At 36.2% G+C, this 23,105-nt stretch overlaps 1 protein-coding gene across 1 annotated transcript in view; it reads left to right on the plus strand.

Annotated features, from left to right (window-relative positions):
• The first annotated feature begins 467 nt into the window (after window positions 1-467).
• Window positions 468-23,105, plus strand: part of LOC129257836 (triple functional domain protein-like) — a 49,728-nt gene continuing 27,090 nt past the window's right edge. Inside the window, exons 1-4 of the mRNA XM_064096617.1 lie at window positions 468-921; window positions 8,061-8,142; window positions 14,423-14,543; window positions 21,462-21,539. Of these exons, the coding sequence (XP_063952687.1) occupies window positions 846-921; window positions 8,061-8,142; window positions 14,423-14,543; window positions 21,462-21,539 (357 nt within the window). The 5' untranslated portion in view covers window positions 468-845. The remainder of the gene's footprint in view (window positions 922-8,060; window positions 8,143-14,422; window positions 14,544-21,461; window positions 21,540-23,105) is intronic.

Genomic DNA, 23,105 nt, shown 5'->3' on the forward strand with positions numbered 1-23,105 from the left:
ATATGCTATAAAAATATTATCATCATTATTATTAATAGTATCATTAAACTTAATAATGGGGGATGCAGGCAAGCCACTAAAAGATCCTCTGCAGGACTCCTGTTGTGAATGTTGAGGTGCAATACTGATCATCTTTAAAATAATTGAACCATGTTTTGTAAAATATGAATTATGCATGTTTTACGAAAATCGGGTGTGTACCCATTACCAATAGTTCATGAACAAATGTATTCATGCAGATGAGAACAGCCATGAAAGGAGAGTAAACATATGGATGTACCCATTTGACACTCACTCAACCATCATAGAGCATTTTTGTGCTCCCTTTAATAGAAATGGAAGTGCATTAACCTTTCCACTCAATGGTCAAAAGGCCAAAGAGATTTTTTTTGTTAATCTTTAGATAAGAATGAAGGGTTGTGTGGATGGACAACAGCAATTTTTGATCTTGCTATAATTTATCTGTTAGATTTCATGAGGTTCTTGTCTTCAAAACTCTGGAAATACTAGAGACTGCATCATCTTAGAAAGATCTGGGCAGGATACAGTTTGTTCCCTTTTAGAAGTTTGAAAATGATTAAGATCGCAGTTCGCGAGATTAGAAGTAACGATGGATGGAAAGGAATTTGAAGAAAATGTTGTCGTCTTCGAGCAAATATTTCCAAAGATTTTGTGTCTGAGATGAGAGTGTTTTCACCTGGAGGATATTTTTATGAAAAATTACATTAGATTTTCAAGAATATATTGGAAAACTGTGATGGACTTAGATTAAGACTTTTGGAGCAGTATCAGACAGCTGTCTTGCTTATGTTCTAAAACTTTTATCGAGACTGAAAATTGTTGAGATGATAAAATTAAAGAAACGTTCTTTGTCGCTACCCTCCAATTTCAAATTTTGGAGGACTGGAGGCATTGAGTCAGGTAAGATGAAAGATCTATGTGGTTTCTCTATTTGCTTGAGGATGTAGTGTAACAACTATTTCCTTAGAGATGACTTGAAAAGCCATCTCTTTTCCTGGAGGTCTAAACGTTGGCCTGTTTCGAAATCTAGGTAAACTGTTAGCTGAACAATGGGTGTACTTTGATAATAGACAGCTTTTTGAATAGGTGTTTATTGCTCTGTTTCTTTTTCACTTTACCATCAAAAGCACTCACCACGGGCCATTTCTGCCCTCTTCTATTTTTTTATGTTCCTTTATCAGTTTATTTATCTCTCTCTCTCTTCTCTTTGCTTCTCTTTGCTCCCTTGTTCTCTATTCTCCTTGTTTTCTCTTCTCTTCCTTGTTTACCCTCTTCCCCTCTGTGCTATTCTCTTTCCCATTTTATTTTTTGTCATTCCTTCTCTTCCCTTCCTTTCACATTTGTTTCTCTCTCTCTCTCTTTTCTTCATCTCTTCTCTCTTTTTTGTCTTTTTATGCAAAATAATCTGATTTGAAAAGAGAATACATTGCTGGTAACACAGAATGAGTTGCAGACAAAATTGAAATTACGGGAAACTGAAAAATCAATCTCAACTTAGTTTATTGAATCAATTGTTATAACTTGCAATAGATTGTTAAAAAGTTGCTTTTTATTTCAAGTATCCCTGCAACGAGCCCCTTGTCTTGTTCTTCTATGAGAAACCAATCTTATCCTGCAGTTTGTGACTTTCTTGGTCTGACTCCCAAGTCTTAAATTCATCTTCCCTTTTCTCCAGCAATATACCATATACATTATGTATACAATGCCCTGTGATTCTCTTGTCGTTTGCATGTTTCTTTTTGATACGAAAGATAAGTGTGTTAGTACTTGATAATTGGTAATCCTGTTTGCAAACATTTATTTTGTGATGAACAGAAAAAATCTTTTAAAAGTTAAGCTTTGGCAACGTACAGAACATGTAAAATTGGGTTAAGTTGTTGTAAATACATTTGAGCATCCTGCTTCAGGTTCACATAATATATTACTGTTTTGAGACTGAATCGTGTATTGCAATGAAAAGATACAAGTATCCTAGTACAACAATATACCAATTTTCTATAATGGACAATAAAACCAAAATTGTATTTATTTCAATTTTTTTTTATGTAAGACCAAATATTGTAGTAAATTGATTCACAAATTTTAATCTTGTGAATGTTTTTTATCTCAATATTTTTATATACATCAGATTTTGCTCTGAACACTACATTATCTGTTAATTACATCAACCTCTTATGAAATTTTAATTTATGTACTCAAGACGTGCAGATAGCATCATACAGTGTTGACAACAGTCTGTGGAAATGCGTTTTTGAATATTAAGTCTGAAATTTGATGCAGATTGGCGACAGCAACTTGCTATGAGTTAAAGACGTAACATTTTATTGGCGGACAAGGTTTATAATGTAAGTAGGATAAGTCTTTAGCCTGTATTCTGGAGTCACATTTTATTTTTTAATAAGTCTGTGTTTTAAACATGGATAGCTAGATATGATGCACATGCGTACCTACCTATAGATATGCTAGCATATGTGGCATTCAAACTAATAAATATCTGTCTAGAAATGATAATTAAATTATTTTTTTTTCTAATTAGAAAAAAATAGTAAACATTAGGTTATGCATGATTTTACTACAACATAGCCGTGGCAGAAGTTGAGCTAGAGTTCAGAATATGTTGCCTTTCTACTTAAAACTGCATTTAGAACTCTTAAAAGTCATTTGCATGAGACTTCACAAGGAGAATGGTCTTTTCTAGCTTACATAATAAGTGTTTGATTTATTTGTTGACCTGTCCCAAATCAGAAGAATGCCAGGAATGTGCAAAGCCCAATGAAAATTGCACAGCCCTCCCCACAATTGATGTTTGGTGGCATTGCGGGACTGACAATACCCAGTGAATCCTTCCAACTTTACTGACTCTGTCATGAGTATTGTGATCTGCACGTATCATATATATTTACTCCTGGAGACTTTTTTTCTGATCTTACCTTCAAATCTTACATTTACCCTTCTGATAATTCTTTCAGCATGTTTGAAGAAGGTTGCTAATTAAATCCATTTTTTATGTAATTTTCCTGTTGGTTGGTCTGGATTTGTTGTAAAATCAACTATTTCCTGGTCAGGAAATATAAAGTGGTTTTGATTTCATCAGCTGATTACATTTTGTTGGACTTCTGAGGAGTTTTTACTGGAATAAATACTCGGGACTACGTGTATACCTGTATTTTTACATATATTTCTGCTTGTAGAAGCAAGACCATTTCAGTAAGTGTAAAGGAAATATGCAATATTGTCATGTAGGACCTAATCTTTTCTTTACTGACTTAAGTTAACAACGTTATAGACCTATACCCTCCAAATGGTGTCAGATGCATTATATTGTGAAATTGTGTGACTAATATATAGGCTAGGCCTTCAAGTCTGTCTGCATGTTGGATTAATGTAAGACATGAAATCATTGTCATTTCATTCATGAAAATGTAATTTCTGGGGACTGAAAGACACTTCCTTAGTTACAAATTTATATACTTAGTTACTAGGGTACAAAGTTAGTTAAATGGGGGGGGGTGAAAGAAACTTAGCTACTAAGTTATGAAGTTAAATAATTTTCTTTCCCCCATAGAATTCAGTAATAAAGAAGGTCTTACACAAGCGCAGCTGCATAAAATCATGCCTGTTATTATTATTTAAAGTAAGATAGGAATAGTAAATAACAAATGAATTAATGAAAGGAAAATCTTGTTTGTTATCTGATATATCTGTACCTTCCCTCTACAAATGAAATCTATAGATTAAACCATAGGCCACTTGAACTAGTGGCTTCTTCTAAGACAAAGCCCAAGGAATTTTAGAATTTATTGTACAACGCCTACTTAGCTTGTTGTACGCGAGCAAAAGGCTGAATGTCTAACATTCATACTATTGCACACATACCGTCCAAATTGTACCATCCATAATGTACCGTTGCACGGTCAGGAACAAGATGACGTCACTATAAAAATTAGGATTGAATGCATTGTGCTTAGTATTATTAATGCATTGGGCTTAATGGTTAAATGCAAATTGCTGCTGCAGATCAGATGGCCGTAAGAGTGATTTTTTTTTTTCGCTTTCAGTAATTCTTATTTTCATAGATTATGAAAAATTAAGGGAAAATTGATTATTGTTCATATTTTCGCTAACTTGCAAGGCATTGTACAAGACATATAATAAATTATATTCTTATTTGTGCAATGGCGTGACATTTCGCATTCGGTGAAAGAAAGAGACACTCTATTCAACTCGGCTGAGCCTTGTTGAATAGAGCATCTTTCTTTCACCTTATGCGAAGTCTTGCACCATCGCACTCATGCCTATTCTCTATTTGTATATAATATAGTCAACATGTTATCAATATTGTGACCATCTCCAATCAAACATGCCTAACCGATTTCACTTATAATTGCATAATGAATTCAGATATTTTGTTATATATCAAGCTAGCCTTATCAAAACCAAGGCTCTGTCTTTAGACCTATTAATTGCGTTAATTGTCCGGAGAGAAGCACTAATCAAATATCTCTCACTACAATACTGGACATATCTCTTAGGGAAAGCTGTATGCCATCAATTAAGGAAATCATTTATGCAATATTTCAGTCCCTGAAGTAAAATTACAGCTTCTTGGTTTGGCTTGGGTAGAAAAGAATCGCCATGGTAACCAGCTTCTTTCTCTAAATTACCATATTAATGGAAATCTTTTTTAAAGTGCTGGTTGGCCATGAGACAATAGAGCAGCTATGCGATGATAATATGTTCATTCTGGCTTGCCCCTGTATTGCCTTGCTGCTGTATGTTGTGCAACAGGCGCTATTTTTTCTTTCATTTGACAGAGACTTTTTCTTGATAACATCTTACATAAGATTCCATAGAGGGATTTTGCTGTATGCTTTTTGTCTCTGCCACTGTGGATAGGATTGAGATTCATCTCATTTATCACCCGCTGTGTAGACCTTGCTGCAGATAAAGACCATCGTTTCACCTTCTCATCGGCATTTTAACTTCTTGCTTAGCAGATGCTACTTTCCTTTTTCTTTCCATTCATTTTTATCTTCAACCTGTTGCATCAGCAACTGAATATTTGGTGGCCTGATAGCTTTTAGCATTTTGTTTGTATTCACGATTGCATGTGTGACTAAGAAGAGATTTCATCATGCAGGGGATGCTACGAAGCTGTTGCTTGTTTAGGCTGAAGGAGGAATCACCCCTAATTGGGGAAGTTTGTTATCCAGGTATTATTTTCCGGTTCTATACACTGGTACTTATTCACTGGTACTATTCACTGGTATTTTCACTGGTCAAAGATATTCTCTGGTAATGATCATATTATATAAAATTGCACCAAGGCACTAACTCTTGTAATGGGTACATCATACAAAATATATATATTATTCATTCACATGTATATCTGTTGTCTTGATAAGATATGTATTTCTGGTTCAGCACTTACAATCATTAGATAGATATGACATTCTATATCATGATTTTTGTAGGTCATGCTGCCGCTGTTTCTTTTAAAGCAAATGGCTACTGTCATACTTCTGCTCCTAATTCTACTTCAAATTCCACTTCTACATCTACTTCTCCTTCTACTTTTACTTAAACATCTATTTCTACTTCTACTCCTTCTTCTACTTCTACATCTCCTATTTCTCCTTCTACTTCTACTCCTCCTACTTCTACTACTACTACTACTACTACTACTACTACTGCTGCTACTACTTCTACTACTACTACTTCTAGTACTACTACTACTACTACTACTACTACTATTTATACTACTACTACTACTGCTGCTGCTGCTGCTGCTGCTGCTGCTGCTGCTGCTGCTGCTGCTGCTGCTGCTACTGCTACTACTACTACTACTACTACCTCTACTACTACCTCTACTTCCACATCTACTACCACGCCTACTACTACTACTACTACTACTACTACTACTACTACTACTACTACTACTACTACTACTACTACTACCTCTACTTCCACATCTACTACTACGCCTACTTCGACTTCTATTACTACATCTACTTAATGTCCATCAACTGAAACTTGTGCATCTACCTCTACCTCTCTACCTACTCCTGCTTCTACTTCTGCTCCTACTTCTACTTCTACTTGTACTCCTTCGTCTACTCCTACTCCTGCTTCTACTTCTCCACCTACTTCTACTCCTACTCCTATTTCTACTTCTACATCTTCTACTTCTAGATGTAGTATTTTTCTACATGTCTATCTCTACTTCTGCATGTCTACTTCTACTTATACACACCTACATCTACATCAACATGTCTACTTCTTATACATGTTTGTCTCTTTACAAGTCTACATCTCCTCTGTGTATGTCTACATGAAGTCTACTTCTGCTTCTGTCATTGTCTGCTTGTACTACTAATTGTGTGTCTATGTCTATGTTAACATATATTTTTACTTCCAATTTTGTCTATATCTTCTTTTCATCTTCTTCTTTTACCTTTCATTCTATAGCCCAAATTCTTAGTGTTATATTGGGTGCGTTCATTTTAGGTGAATTGAAACATGGATGAAGATTCAAATTGATGTTTTAGCTTAGTCAAGGGGCTTGTACAATACAGCATTGGGGTATACAAGATTGTATCATTAATCTCCTTGATTTGATAAGCACTGTAAACAACCACAATGCCCTGATAGATATTTCCATTTGGATTTAACCAGCATATGCAGATCTACAGCAAATGTTAGATTAAATACTCTTACATATTCATCAGTTACTCTTTATTATCATATATATATTCAAGTGCAAGATCCTGTAGACTTAATGATAATGCATTGAGAAACGTGTGGAGAGAAATAGAGATTATTATCATGTTTCCACAGCTTCATGACACAAAGCTTTGCAATCAATTTTGCAAATAGACAATGGTCAATCAACCCCCTTGTTGCGCACACACAATATTCAATACCAAATATTGAGCAATTGGAATAACTTCTTGAAATTTGTAATTGATTGTAAATCTTTGTGATATATATGGGGTCCTTATGCAAAATGTTACAAGAACAAACATGTTTACACAACATGGTGAAAACATATATTTTTATAGCGAAATATACTTCCTAACTGGACTCATTGGTGCAAGGTACAACTTTATTGTGCATATAATTATACAATGTCCAACATATCACTATAACGAAACATGTCAGGTTTTTAGGGATTTATGCATAATTATGTATTTACTGTGTAATGCGAAGCCAACATAGTTGTACTGAAATGCAGAGCATATTTTGGTTGCTCTTGTATAAATATAGTGATTGCGTGAAGTTTAATTATTACATAGATGTACCTGTTTATTTTTCTTCAAATTCCATCCTTTTGTGAAATTTCCATTGTAACTGTGTGTATATCATACATGTATATGTGTGTGTGTGTTTTTTTTCCTGTTTTTTCCTTCAAATATTGCACAAGCCCATGTATCTGTATGTCTCTGGATCCCATGTTTATCATTGCTGATCACTGATATGATCAGAGTAATCTGTTGACTTACATACTCTGTCAGTCGCCAATATTTACAATGGCCCATGCTGGTTTTGTCGCAAAACCCACCCAAAATAATGAAATGCCTCATTGTATGCAGGGTATCAGCATGAGACTTTCATCGATGTGCTTTAGTTGTTTTGAGGTATGCTGCAAATTGTTTTCCTCGAAGCCATTATGTTGACTGTCCTTTACAGCAAGGAAAAACCAATTTTAAATCACTAAGGCAGATCCAGGATGTTGTGAAAGATTGGACACTCAAATATCTGAATATTTTCTTTCAAGTAATAAAAATAGCAAGGGTTTCTACCTTGACAAAGTTGCTGTTTAAAGGGTTATGAGTTTAAAAAGGGGGCACTTCTCATAGAAAAAAATTAGGGCCACAGATAAGTAGTTATCCCTTCAAAATTTGTCACAATGGGTGGGGGTGTAGGCATGTGCCCCTTGCCTGGCCTTCCACCTCACAAACAGCATTCATGATGACTGTTTAGAGAAACACTGGTATATTCATGTATCTTGTATTGTTTTCTTTCTTTTTCATTGATAGAACTTGAGGGCGGTAGCGCAGGAGGACTGGGACCAATCAACAACAATGACTTACAAGGACCGAAAAGAAAGGGCAGTATAAAGTAAGTCCATTTTGCTTCAAATCTGTTTTTAAAGTGTTTCATTCATCTGTTATTGAAAAGAAATTGCTCTACTTGGATGTACATCCTATCATGTTATGGCATTTGAAAAAAACTTTAAAAAGTCATATTCACGTGCATAATCTTTGCATTGTGTTTGTTGAATGTCAGGAAAAAAAATTCTGTGTCATGGCATTTATTATTATACTGACTACTGAACCCAAGCCTCCAAATTCCAGGAAGAATAACTGTTGCTTTTTTATTGCCAATATAATCCCTGTGGAGGGGACAAATATTTCAAAAAAAGAATAACTGAAAGTTTGTTTGAATATTGCTACTGATAAGACAAAATATTGTAGCTCATAAAGCAGGGTGAAAAAAGCAATGCTGTCATAACACTATCAAAATTAATATTTTTACGTTGAACAGCGGTGACTACATTTTGTAGATAGGGAGTTGGGACTTTTGACAGGATTATTGATAGATTATCTAGTGATTGAACATAAAAGCTGATTTCCTCCATCTCTCGGAGAAATTTTAAGCAAGCAGCCAGCTATTAACTACATGTAGCTAGTGGATAGTTTAATATGCTTGTTATAGGCATGCAGATAATTATCAAGTGATCTTCGAGGTGAGCATGTACTCTTTGCCAGCTTGTAATCACTTATTAAGTTCACCACCAGCTAGTCACTTGCTAGTTAATACTGGTTTGCACCACGCTTAAATTTCCATAGGTGATAATTTAGGATATAAGGTCTTGTCATCTAAGCAGTGATACATGAATGTCATGTTTACATGTAGCTCTTGCGGTTCAAAATGATTGACACTCCTCTATAGCTTGCTATGTTAAACACATTTGTAAAGATCTGAGTAACTCTATGAAGAGCTTTACAATGCCCCCTTGCTACCCTCACCCCACCCCAATACAGCAAAGTTTAAAGTAGAGTCCTCATCATCAAGAGGAATTTCTAGTGACATTGATTATAAATTGTTTGCCATCAAGAGCCGCCCAATGGTTTATGTATACCTGGAAGATAGATGGAGTATGTCATTCTTCCCGAACTGATGACATGTAGCTATGCCGTTGGTTAGACTCACTCTCAGGTTATTGTATCAATTTTTACAAAACCTTTATTGCATCTTCCGTATTGCTGGTTATTATCAATATATGTGGGATCATAGCCTATTCATAGGGTTGTTTCACAAAGAATTAATTGTGATTTCTCGTCATTCTTGAATTCCTTATAGCACAGAATACATGCTGCTTTCAGCAACTGTGTCCACTTGTTAGATTTCTACATACATGTAGTCAGTGTTAATCCAGCACTGTGGATTGGGTTGGGTATAGAGCTTATAAAGACCAGGCGGGTGTGTCATAAAACAGTTTGTAAGTTAAGAGCGACTTTAAGAACAACTGGTGAACCTTTCTTATGCTCTAAATAATCACCAATGAACATTTAATGGTCAATATCATTTACCATAAGAAATGATCACCAGTCGTTCTTAAAGTCGCTCTTAACTTACAAACAGCTTTATGGCCCCCTGGTCCCACTGCACTTACGGATGCAAAGCGGATGTAAAATGTACAAAAATCTTGCCATCTATTGGAAAATGCTTTGCATCCGTTGCGTAATCATTGCATACGTGTTACATACGTTTTATCCATCGAGCATCCGTCCACTGGGATTTTATCCGTGAGAAGAGTTTTGAGTTGCACAAAACTTTTAGAACGGATGAACTTTCGCTGTATATGATATAAATCCGCAACATAAACGAGCAACAAACATTCCATATCAGTTATCATCCGTTAAATGTACGCTGTCTGCATCTTCTGGGCATCATTGCAACTCATATCCACTTCAGCTGAACAACGGAAAGAGGGAGGAAAGATAAGATACATGGAACGTCTATACATCATAAGTAGTGCGGAAATTGAAAGGATGTAAGCGTATGCATCTTGTATATAAAGTATTCAAACCCTGGTAACCCCTTTGGAGCTGCCATCCACTTCCATCTGCTTTCATCCGCTAGGCTTCCGATGAACATTCATTTAAACATCCCTGCTAAATACTACCAACATCTGTTATTTTCTGTTATGTTTCCGCAAATTTTATCGCTAATTTTGTCCATTTCTGGAGCGGATGAAAACGGATGGAGCAACCCCCGAAATTTTGTTTGTCCGCTGTGTCCTTTATGAATACGATTTGCATCCATCAGCCAGTGGGACCAGGCCTTTACTAAAAAGCTAGCCATTGTGATTCATTTAGTCTATTCCAACTATGGAAGCCCAGAGATATCATCATCTAGAATTTATTATTCTCTCCAAAGTTTTCTCTGAGCCTGCAGCTTTCTGGAACCAAGCCACCAAGGGATAGATGCGTCCAGATATTTTCATATACACCATTTTTCACACATTATGCGTTAGACTCCCGCATTAGGGACTCTTACTCGTCCCCTCGAATCTCATTCTCACGCATGTATCACAGCCTATCCCCATTATACACAACGTCTGTGATCTCATGCTGAATCACGATAAGTCTCACCCATAGCTGGTCTTCGATGAACTTGGCATCGCTGTATTTTATTATTTCATGGAGGTAATGTTGGTGTATTCTTTCCCACCTGCCCAATTAGGAAAATACCCTTAGATGTAATAGAATGTATTATGCCTCCCCCCCCCCCAAAAAAAAAAATGCATGATGATAAATTTTTGCACATTCACACCTGTCTGAACGAGATAAGGTTCTTGTAGTTAGGAACCTGCAACAGCACTTGCATTCTCACAGCAAATGATGCATTCTCCTTGTCTCACATCAAAAGGATTCTATGATTTCATTTCACACAGCAAATATTCCGGTGATCAAGAAAATATATTGTTAACGTTCCTGTTTGTTTGTGTGCCTTCTAACCTATGGGTATTTTTTCCATTAAAAAATATTCTTTATATTTTCCAAGACCAGCCCAAATACCTCTTTCCTAAAATTTGTTATAACTATAACAGTTGAAAGCTACTGAAATTGTTTAATTTTATGGGCTGGTACTAAAATTGGCAAAGAAATTGTGCATTTGTTATGATAAAAAGTCTTTTTGAAACGGGGGGCCCAGGTGTGAAAGCACCTGGTGAGAGGGACGTCACCTCCTATCTGTTATCAGGGCGCTAACACTACATAGCACTCAGCAGAAGCTGAAAGTCTTGAGTGCTGAGGAATGCTGTCCGATAAGGTACCCTGATGACACACTGACCTGTCTTGAACGATGACAAGTCACTTGTCGTTATTATTCCGCTGATGGATGTCTCCTTAACACCAGTGAGGTGTTTCGCAGAGAAGACATAGTTATAACTTAAAATCACAAAATCACTCTTGGAGATTCACTGTTCACTGTTGTATGTGATATGTAATGCATCAACACATCGGTGAGGTCACACTTAAAAGATATGACTACCTTGTATTCATCAATAATATTTCCATTAATTATAATAATAATAATATAATGTCATTTGGAGGTTGAGCATGACTTAAGCAGACTCCAGTGGGCCGTTTCATAAAGCTGTTCGTAAGTTAGAGTGACTTTAAGAAGGACTGGTGAACCTTTCTTACGTGCTTAACCATTGCCAATGAATATACCATTTCCGACAAGAAAGGATCACCAGTCGTTCTTAAAGTCACTCTTAACTTACAAACAGCTTTATGAAACATCCACAAGGGGGGTGTTTCACAAAGATATAAGTATGACTTAGAGTCGCAGTTAAATGCCTAGTTGTGTGTGTTATAAAAGGCATAACTGCATTGGTCAGATCCTGTTAAGAGGACACGCACTCCTGTTTATTAATCGATAAGATTGCGCGTAGCATTTCATATACGCGTTGGCATTTAAGTGCAGTTCTAAATCATACTTTAAGGACAAGTCCACCCCAACAAAAGTTGATTTGAATAAAAAGAGAAAAATCAAACAAGCAAAACACTGAAAATTTCATATAAATCGGATGTAAAATAAGAAAGTTATGACATTTTGACATGCAAATGAGGAGACTGATTACATCATCCACTTACTATTTCTTTTGTATTTTATTGTATGAAATAGGGAATATTCTGTTTTTCTCCTCATTGTCAAGTGAAACAACGATTAATTCCTCCCTGAACATGTGGAATGAGCATTGTCTAATGCTATATAATTCAGTCAAGTTGGTCCTTATTGTCAAATTTAAAAAAAAATGAAATATTGTATAATTTGAACAATAAAAAACAAAGGAAATAGTGAGTGAGGACATCATCGACTGTCTCATCTGAGTTGTGCAAATCACTGTTTTGTGAAAAATGAGCAAAACTTTAAAATGTCATATCTTTCTTATTTTACATCCGATTTTGATGAAATTTTCAGTGTTTTGCTAGTTTGATTTTTCTCTATTTATTCAAATCAAATTTTTTCTGGGATGAACTTGACCTTTAATTAATTAACAGGTTGTACCGTTTTCAGCTTTTGGGGGGGAAAATCCATACAGAAATATTTGAAAATATGAAAGTGGGCCATTTAATAGACAAGTGTAGTCTCGTGAGATTTTTTTTAAAGGCAATATCGCATGTAGCATTCCTTGAAAATGAAAGAAAAATATTATAATTAAGAAACGGATTAGTCACCTGAATCGATTATCATTAATTTAAACTAAAATACAGAGCTGGGATTTATATTAATCTCAAATATTGGTTTAAGGAAGGATAACTGAATCAAGTTCCCCCAATATCAGTAAATGACTCTCCTATAGACTGAGTTATAGCTTTCACTTCCAGTTTTAAAAATAATCATCCCATATATCTTCTTTTTAGGAGACAAGAGCTTATAGATGGCATTATCTTTTAGTTTCTACTGTCATGTATTTGTTGTAAACATGTTATATCAATTGATGCCTATTAATAATCTGTTCAATAGTCAAATGAATAGACTCTTTGACTTTCCTGCCTTTTCTTTACAAGAAAACTGATGGTAGGATGTGGTTAAAATCTGTTGTGGGTTATGACATACAGTGGAGCTGCTCAGCTTATGGTAGGCCTACACATCATGCAAGCTGTCATTTTATTCAGTCGGATTGCAAGGAATACTTTTGTTTTGTCAGACCTCAGGGATTTTTAAGATTATAGCTTCATGAGTCTTACTGCTCGAAAATGTTGTAAGTGTTGTTGAATGGTATTATTCTTATTTTTAGCAAAATATAACTTTTACATATTCCTTCAGCCAAAAGGATTCTGTGATGTAATGTTTTGAGATTGTCTGTTGGTTTAAAAATGTGAATGCAATATCTCACTAACTGACAAACTTTTCAGGAAACACTGTAGAAGGTCCAGTGTTATTGGTCTGTATGGGTGCGGGAGACTAATATGCTTTTCACACTGCACTTTTTTCCCTTAACCCCAGGAAATTGGTGGGGCTAAGGGGGGGTCTTAGCCCCACCAATTTCCCGGGGTTAAGCTTAGCCCACTTCGTTTTCACATTACGTTTTAGCAAAGTGGGCTAGCACGGTAAATAGTACGGTACTATCTGGCCCTGCAAAAAAGCAGGGTTAGCCGGCTTATTGTGGTGCTAGCACCACAATTGCGGTGCTAAGAGATGCAGTGTGAAACGAAACAGGGCTAAGCATTAGCCAATCACAGAAGTCGAAATTGCACGTTAATCGCGCTTTGTATGTTAAAATCGTCAATATTTATGAGCTGTGTGATTGCCCGGGGTTAAGGCATTAACCCCGGCTAAGCAAATAGTACGGGGTTAAGAAAGACAGTGTGAATAAAAAAAAAGATAGTATGGGGTTAAGGATAGTCCGGGGTTAAGGATAGTATGGGGTTAAGGAAATGCAGTGTGAAAAGCATATAAGAGCTAAATGGTTAACAAGGTCAATGTCCACATATCATCGTGTCAGTACAAGAACGCCCTTCAAACCATACTTTCATGCATCGTATGTGTGCAAAAATGCCCTTAGCAGCATGCATAAGGGCGTTTCTGCACCAGTGGGCAATGCAAAAAATTTTTCCTAATGGCATTCTTGCACTAACACAATATATTTGTTTGTAAATTTGATTCATCTGAATTAAATGAACATTCTAGTGAACTAGTTCTTTGTTATCTTTGTTATCACTATCTTTTGAATGGGTCGCAATGTATTTCATTGCAGATTGCTGTGGTGGGTTATTATCCCCTTTCATTTTGCATGATTTTGTTTGTACAAAAATTTAGTTTATATACCAATGATGTGATTATTTACAAGTATTTGCTTGCTTTATTTTCCCGTTCCCAGGAAGTGGCTTACGAGTCCGATCCGAAAACCCAGTGGGAAGGGTGCAGAAAGAATAGAGACACCTAACAGAACAGCAAATAGTGGCTCAGGAAGGGGTAGGAGACAAGATCAAAAGGGACAGGTAAATTCAACATCAATTTCAAATATTAATTAGATAATTAGTTAATTATTTAATTATTTGGTGAGTGCTGGACATGATTACAGAGTTTTGTTTTGTTTTCTTTAAAGATCCAGTTCACTCCAATATGAAATTGACTTCAATAAATAGAAGAAAAAAAATTAATTAAGTTTAACATTCTAAAAGTTTGTCAAATTCAAATGAAAACGCGGAAATTGTGGCAACTCTGTAAAACAGTGATATGCATGACATGAGTATGCAATGAGAGAGCTGATGATGTCACACACAAAATCACCATTCTATCAGATGATATTTTGAATATTATGTTTTGGAACCTGTTTTTTTTAAACAACTCTCCATTGATTAATGACAAGTGATTTTTTCATGCTTATACTGTGCTTGATTAATTGTAATATTACCATAGCAAAGTGCATCTGACTTATGATTAAGAACATGATAATTTAAGTTGGGGAGTATATCGAAGCAGCAGAAATAGTGAAGGTAGATTTCTGGACCAACTCAGCTAGGACTTTTAAAAATTGAAATTATTACTTTCTTGTTAAATACTGTTCAAAAGAGACTGTTCGCCCCCTTTATTAACCTGTTGAGGACTGAATGATTGTGCCTTAACACATGTTTTCCATAGACTCCAGCTGATTATATGCGGGCTCATTCTTCAACAGGTTAACAGTGTCTTGTAGAGAACAGTTGCAATCCAGTTGCTTGTGATTTGATTTGGTTTTGGACATGGTTACATTGACTGTATTTAGTGTGCTGGTACCACTAAGGGATTCTGTCAGATAATGTTAAACATCACATAGTTCCTGATACATACAAAGAAAAACACACTTATCAATGAAAATCAGGCAAGCAATTGGCAGTTCAAGCATATCATTGTTTTTTTTAATAGGCATAAATGGCTTGTCCTTGCAATTTACTTGTACGATTTTGAATAGATGTAATTATTCATATCCCTAGAATGCTGATTTTGTGTGGTTTCCATGAGTCAGGTCTGCATGTAACAATGCAGTCATAGTTATAATTATCAAGAAAAATAGCAAAAAGGAGTATTTTAGAACATGCAGGCTATACACATATGGTTCCAATATAATATTATCATTTACATTAATTTTGTACACCAGGACCCCATCACCAGAATAAATTCAATCTTTGCAAATTTGATCAGTAAGTTTGATTTGTGACTAATTATCATTTGAACAGAATTTACTTGAAATGATGATCTTGATAAATTATTGCCATTCATACCTTTGTGTTGTAGGGCATGTGATTAAGGTTTTATTGAAGGAACAAAATTCAGCTTGACAGACAAGGAAGAAAATATACAATAATATGAAAGAAAAAACAGAAAGTTATCGGAATTACAGAGGCATTGTTTGAGTGGGAAATTAGCTGTCAAGGAAACACATTCATGAGACGATTAGGACAAGATGCAGAAGAGGCGTTAACCAATGCAGGAAAAAGGTGAAGAATTAATGAATAAAATACCTCAATGCTTTGTATTCAATGATGCATTACAAAGCAAGAAAACAAACATCCGAAAGAGTGAGTTATAGAGAATTGAAGTAATGGGAAAGATGTCAAAGAATGGGATAATAAAAAGAAAAGTTGAGAGAGGAAAGAAGAGGACCTTTTGCAAGGACAGACAAAGAATAAAGTAAAAGGACTGAGAGTGATGCAAGCGAGCTAAAGGCGCCCATTGACGTCATGGCCAGATTTCTGTACGCAGTCGACGGGAGTACATCAGCAATAAGCATTAAAGGGAGCCAATCACGCGAGAGGGAAAGAGCAAGCTCTCAACTCGTACCATCAAGGGCAATTCACCACCTGTTTCACTCGTATATGATTGCAAATTCTTATTAATTTTACTCTTTCCAAAGTAAAAATGTACTTGAGTTCACCCGATAGATCCTCTCGGCTTGTAACAAGTTATGTGGGTAAAGGTGATGAGGAGATGGGGAATATTTCAAAGCTGATTTTGTTGTTGGTTGCAGATTGATTACAATGTGAAATTTGCTATTTTAGATTCATTATGTTGAAAGTCAAAGTACAATAGAGTGATTTTATGATTATCTATTTTTTTTTATTTTTGCATGAATCTTGTTTTCTTTTCATTAGTTCCTTTCCAGTATAATACATATTGATTAATCTGAGCGGGAGGGATGGGGTCTGATGTTCTTTTAATAAAAATATAAAAAAACCTTCACACATACCTTTGAATTTAATCATAATGCATCTCCTATCTTCTATCTATTATCCACATTCACATTGTACATTGCATATCACTCAAAACCTATCCCCCTGTTAAGAATTATGTCCTTCAATAAATATTGATTTCTTTTTAGCATGTTCTCTCTGTTTCGTATCCTTTGAAGAACATAATCTTGAATTTCATCCTTAGAAATCAGATAAAGTGCTCATGATCTGGGCGTAGTCTCACTCATATCTGAAATTTTGAATACCTGTATTTTATTATTTTTTTAGATGAAGGTTCTTCTTATCTCTAATTTCTATCTGTTTGTAAGTTTTTTTGTTTTAAGTAAGTGTTCCTTTTATATTCCTTCTTTATTTCACTGTATGCCCCTATCATGCTCATGGTATTATCCCTTCTTTTTCCCCATCTCTCATCCCTCTTTTTCTTCTCTTTTTCTACTCTTTTTATCTTTCTCTTATCACTCATTATTTCACACTCCTTCACTGTTGCTCCATCTTTCTCCCCATTTCCTCTCTACTATTCCTCCCTTTCTCCTGTTTCTGCTCCCTCGATCCCTTGCTCCAACTTCCACACTTCTTTCACTCTCTCAGTCACTTCCTTCCCCCCGCCCCCATCTCTCCTGCACTCATATTTATCTCTCCTTCTATCCCACTTTCTTTTCATCTTTCAATCTATACCAACCCACCCGGCTTCCCCTTCTCTATTCTCCCTTGTCTCTTCCTCTCTCATCATCCTATCCTTCTCTTCATCTCCTCATCTGTTCTTTTCATCTCATATCATCCCTCTTCATCTCCTCAATCCATCTCTCACAATCATCCCTTCCATTAAACCACCTCTCTCCCCTCTCTGTAATCCACCTATCCATCCTTTACCCTTTCTCTGTATCTTCATGTATCGCTCTCTCTCCTTCACTGCACCATTAATACCATCCCAAGTAGAAGAAGCCTGCGAGCCATATTCACTTCAATTTGACATCATTCCATCTCACGTGATACCTTCTACACTTTACCACCAATGGTATTAGAGACTGGGCAATGAGTCCAAATATAGTTGAGCTTAGTGACGTATTTAGTATTTTTTGACATTTCAACCAAAAAGCAATTGTCCTTGGGGTTTTTCATGGCTAAATATATACCCAATGCAAAGTTCTAGGATACGCTAACTTAAAAGAACATATACATGAGCTAGATTTTGTCGAAAACAGTTTTTTCCTTTTTTGTTTTACCTGTGCCTTGCAGCAATTCACATCATCATTACTTGTCTTTGTGTTGACCTAGTTAGAGTGAACAGCCTGCATAGATGCTAAAGTGTCTTTTATTTTGCGTTAAAACAACTCCAAAATTGAATCCCCCCATATTCAACAGTAAATTAAGTAGGAAATATTTTGATGAATTAAATCTTCTTTTATGCATTATTGCAGGGTCTTTTCAGATGCTGATGTGTTCAGCATATCTAATACAAGTTATATAGGCCTATAAATGTAACGTTTGATTTTTTACTGCTCAGTTATTGTAACTGCCTATTACATGTAAATGTTACAGTAGTTCTATAGACTGGCTTTATTTCTCTGTAAAGTGAATTGTTGTGTCAGTGCAAGAACGCCCATAGCAAAATATTTTTCGCGCACCCCATCAGTACAGAAATGGCCTTATACAATGCCCCTATGCGTGCTGCTAAAGGTGTTCTTGAACTGACATGCCAACACAAACATGGTAGTACAGTATATACAATACACCTATGGCAAGTAACTTGTCGATCAGTAGAAAAGTCTTAAAGAAATAGAAGAGGAGGAGGAGGAAGTCAAAAAAGGAGAAGGAGGAGAAGAAGAAAAGAAGAAGAAGGAGAAGAAGAAGAAGAAGGAGGAGAAGAAGAAAAGAAGAAGAAGGAGAAGAAGAAGGAGAAGAAGAAGGAGAAGGAGGAGAAGAAGAAAAGAAGAAGAAGAAGAAGAAGGAGAAGAAGGAGGAGGAGAAGAAGAAGAAGGAGGAGAAAAAGAAGAAGAAGAATAAATAATAATAATATAGGATTTGTATAGCGCACATATCCACCTTGCTAGGTGCTCAAGGCGCTCCTATATTACCCCGGCTAAGCTAGTCTACCGATTCTGGTGCGCACAGCTTTTTGAGGAATTACTTCCTGCCGGTACCCATTTACCTCACCTGGGTCGAGTGCAGCACAGTGTGGATAAATTTCTTGCTGAAGGAAAACACGCCATGGCTAGGATTCGAACCCACGACCCTCTGTTTGAAAGGCGAGAGTCAGAACCACTAGACCACGACGCACCCACAGAAGAAGAAGAAGGAGGAGGAGGAGGAGAAGGGGATGAGTAGGAGGAATAAAAAGGTGAAAGAGAAGATATAGAACAAGAGTGAGAAAGTGGAAGTATGAATATAGCAAAGTCAAAATGAAGCATTAAGAAATTAAGGCTGGCAGTTATAGTTGTACTAAACCTTTGAATAGGATTGAGTCTTGTCACTGTAGCGACTGTACTCTGTACATTTTTGAGAAAATATGACATAACATGATTGGAATAATTGGTGCTGGGGCCTGGAACAGGTATTTGATAGGTGTCAAAAGAAAAGAATACCATCCCGCGGTATACATTAGTGCATCTTTTCACCTTCCCCATGCCATTCAGATTGACGATACATGTTTTGTACTCATTGACAATATTATTAATTTTAAGGCTTAGAGCTGAAATGTCATAAAATGTCACGGTATGATAATCAGAAGGCAAACAAAATGATATGAAAGAAATGTAATAGGAGGAGCTAGAAAAGAGAATTTCTGCATTGAGAAGTTCCCTCTCCTGACATTCACATGTCTTGAGAATAGGGAATGGTTTAACTAGTGACCTTTGAAGTATTCTTGTGAACTACTTCCTAGTAACAAGCCTTATGCGATGCCCACTGGTTTGGTATAAAGAGAATATAGGCCTATATTTTAGGAGGGGATTATAAAGTTTTATTTTCATGAAGATGAAAGATAAACAAAAAAGGGGTGAAATAATGTGTGAAATGCTAATCATTTTTTACAATCTTAAATCTTGAATTTGATGCACCCAAAACGATATATCATCAGCTGCCCCAGGGGGAGGCAATTCCATTGATGAGTGGATATCATGCGTGACCAAAAAACATGTAAAAAAAATCTCTTTTTCAAGATACGCAACGCAATAAGGGTGTCAAAAACACCAAAATGATGAAGAAAAGGTATATATTTTCCTAGGGAAACTACATGTTTACAGTCCATTTCGAGAGGGCATAAAAAGACTTAAAGGATGTACCTTTTGCCCCAACACTACATGTTTAGGGTCCATATTTAGCGAGGTTTGTGGAGTGGTACTACACCCAATGAAAATATTGGTAAAGCCGACGTCCGTGATCACGTCCATGACATAATAATTAAGATATCGCTGTACTTGTTTAGGGGGTCAATTCAGGGAATACTTGTCAAGGGTACCGTTTTGTTTCTAATACCTGTAAGGATAGGGTTTTACACGCCAATACTTGTTAAGGGGTGCATTTTCAGAACATAGAAAATACTTGTTCAGGGTGCTTTTTGAAACTCCCCCCCCCCCCCCCCCCCCCCCCCCCCCCCGTATCAGCTGCCCAAGTAATGGTGACAGCGAGTGTGCATAAATTATTTAATCTGGACTTTAATGTGAGAAAACTACTAAAGCTATCACATCATGGTTAAATGTGAGCATCACATATTATCTGACAAAGTACTTGATGTCTAGATCTTTAAAGGAGTGCATGAACGTTATGTGTTAAAGGATAAACATTTATATACTTAAGACAGAATAAGAAGTATACCATGTGCTGTATTCCTAGTGTATGATCAACAACACTTGAAGTTATAGTCGAAATGGAAGTCACTAAAATATCTTTTTAGAAAAGCAACTAACAATTGAGGTTTGGTGAACACTGTGCCTGAGACCTGTATTGCCTTGCAGGCAGAGCCTTTGTGGGTTGAGTAGCGGCACACATCACACAGAGAGCTATGAAACTATTATTCAGTAGCATTCAGAAGTACACTATTGAGATGGGAATTTTCTATTGTAAAATGTCTTGATAATATGGATGACCAGTTAGTCTGTGAAGCTTTGGTGGTTCCTGTCTGACCTAAAGGTTTTCGTTATTAATTACAACTGAAACTGGAAAGGTGATTTTAATTTTGATTCCTGAACAAAGTTATTAACCGCCTTTAAGACTGTGTGTGTTTGGGAGGTATTCCTGATTGTCTTTATCTTTCTGTTTTAAGTGATGATACTCTTTATACCTGGGAGAGAAAGGGACAAAAGGGGAGTGTTTTTGGAGAGCATTGATATTTATTTCATGCGAGGAGGTGTCTTTTTTACTTTACAGTTTTCAGCATGTCAATACGGTAAACAAGTAAATAAGAATGGACATGTGTCCCTTATGTCATTATATTTCTGTTTGTCAGTCTGTATCTCTCTCCCTTTCTTAAATCTTTCCCTCTCTCTCTCTCTGTCATTCTTATCTTATATTTCTTCCACTATCCAACCATTTTCTATTTAACATGAATAGTATAATAGCTGCCAAACATTGCTGCTAATGAGCCTGTAAATTCTTACAAAAATTGACATTAAGTAACATGTCTGATTCTCTGCATATATTGTAGGCCAGTTTTCACCAGCTAATCAAGTTGTACTTGTTTCATTTCAGGAGCCATTCATTGAAGAAGCTAGTCAAGAAGGAGTAGAAAGGGAAGAGCTTGCTGGAATCGATAACGTAGTTCATGAGGTGAGATATGACCGTGATCGTAATGTTAGGCAGCTTTAGATTTGCAATGCAACATTTTTTCAACATTTTCTCTTTCAAGTATTTCTTCCCCCATTTGACATCGCATCTTCTTAGCATGTGACTTGGTTGCAAACACTCTTTAGATTTTTTGTGAAGATGGTGATTTAAAGAAAGCGTGCCCAAAATGCAGGTCTGCGGGAGAGAGCCAGCGCGAAACCATTGTGTTACATTCGTGTATCCATGCATTTACATTGGAGGGAGCCAGTGTGTAACCACTTTGTTACATGTACGTAATACACACCCAGTGACATTACACAACCATACAGGATGCACAAATCAGTGGAAAGAGTCATAGATTGAGTTGGTAAAGAGGCTGAATCATGAATGCGATCCGCATATCAACACGATTTTACAAATATAAGTTGCGTTGCAAATCTAAAGGTCCCAGTAGATCACAATTCATAATAAACATTGACAAAGGGAATGGCGCTACGGGGGGGGGGGGTGCAAATATTACTGGAACTGATAACGTATCATAAGGCGAAATACTGTCAGACCATGATATTGTAGTATTGATGATCATGATTAAGTCACCTTTAGTCATTTCTTATAATTATGATATATGGAATATTATTTTTTAAAGACAAAAAAGGTACATTAAATAATCAATGACAAATGACAATGGCTGACAGGTGCAGTTCTGCAGGGGTTGCACATTTTGCTGGGGCTGGTAATGTATTTCATGAGGCAGGATACTGTAGAACAGTGATCATAGTATCAAGGGTCATCTTTACTACTTCTTGAATCATTCAACCAATAGGCAGCATGTTATATTAGGCCGACCTGAAACAGATAGGATGGATCAATTTGTCAGCCATATTAAGAATTCACGACAATGTAAATAATAATAATAATAATAATAGCTGGATTTATAAAGCGCTTTTTGCCTGAGGATACAAAGCGCTGCTATTATTACCCCGGCTTTAGCTCGAGCTACCATCACCGGCGCTCAGTGCATGCAAGGAATTACTCCTGTCGGGTACCCATTCACCTCACCTGGGTCGAGTGCAGCACAGTGTGGATAAATGTGGATAAATCATTTCTGACCAGCAATAAATTGCCAAAATATAGGCCTTACTTAAAATGTTCTGATTTGGCATGTGCATGACATTTCCCGTATTTTTATAAACACAATAAAACCTGTATTAAAGTTTATTTAGCTCATAGATGTTCATGGGTGAAATATCCATCTGTTTCCTTGACTTTTTAGTCTTACCATACGCTTTCAAACCCACCCAATCATAAAAATACCTGATAATTTTTGTTTTGCATTCACAACCGGTCTGAACCAGATAAAGTACCTGTAGTTAGGAGCCCACATCAAAACTCTTGCATCATGATATTGGATGTCATTTCTCAAGTCTGAAGTTCTTTTGAATTTGCTTTCACACCGAAAAGTCCCTGTGAAAATTTATTTTAAAATTTCAAATTTCAATCACCAACTTTCTGGTGTTTACTATTTGCACTATAATTAATTACTACTTTACCCCATATTGGCAGATTACT

Source organism: Lytechinus pictus, chromosome 1 (assembly GCF_037042905.1).
Source record: "Lytechinus pictus isolate F3 Inbred chromosome 1, Lp3.0, whole genome shotgun sequence".
In the NCBI taxonomy this organism is placed as follows: Eukaryota; Metazoa; Echinodermata; class Echinoidea; order Temnopleuroida; family Toxopneustidae; genus Lytechinus; species Lytechinus pictus.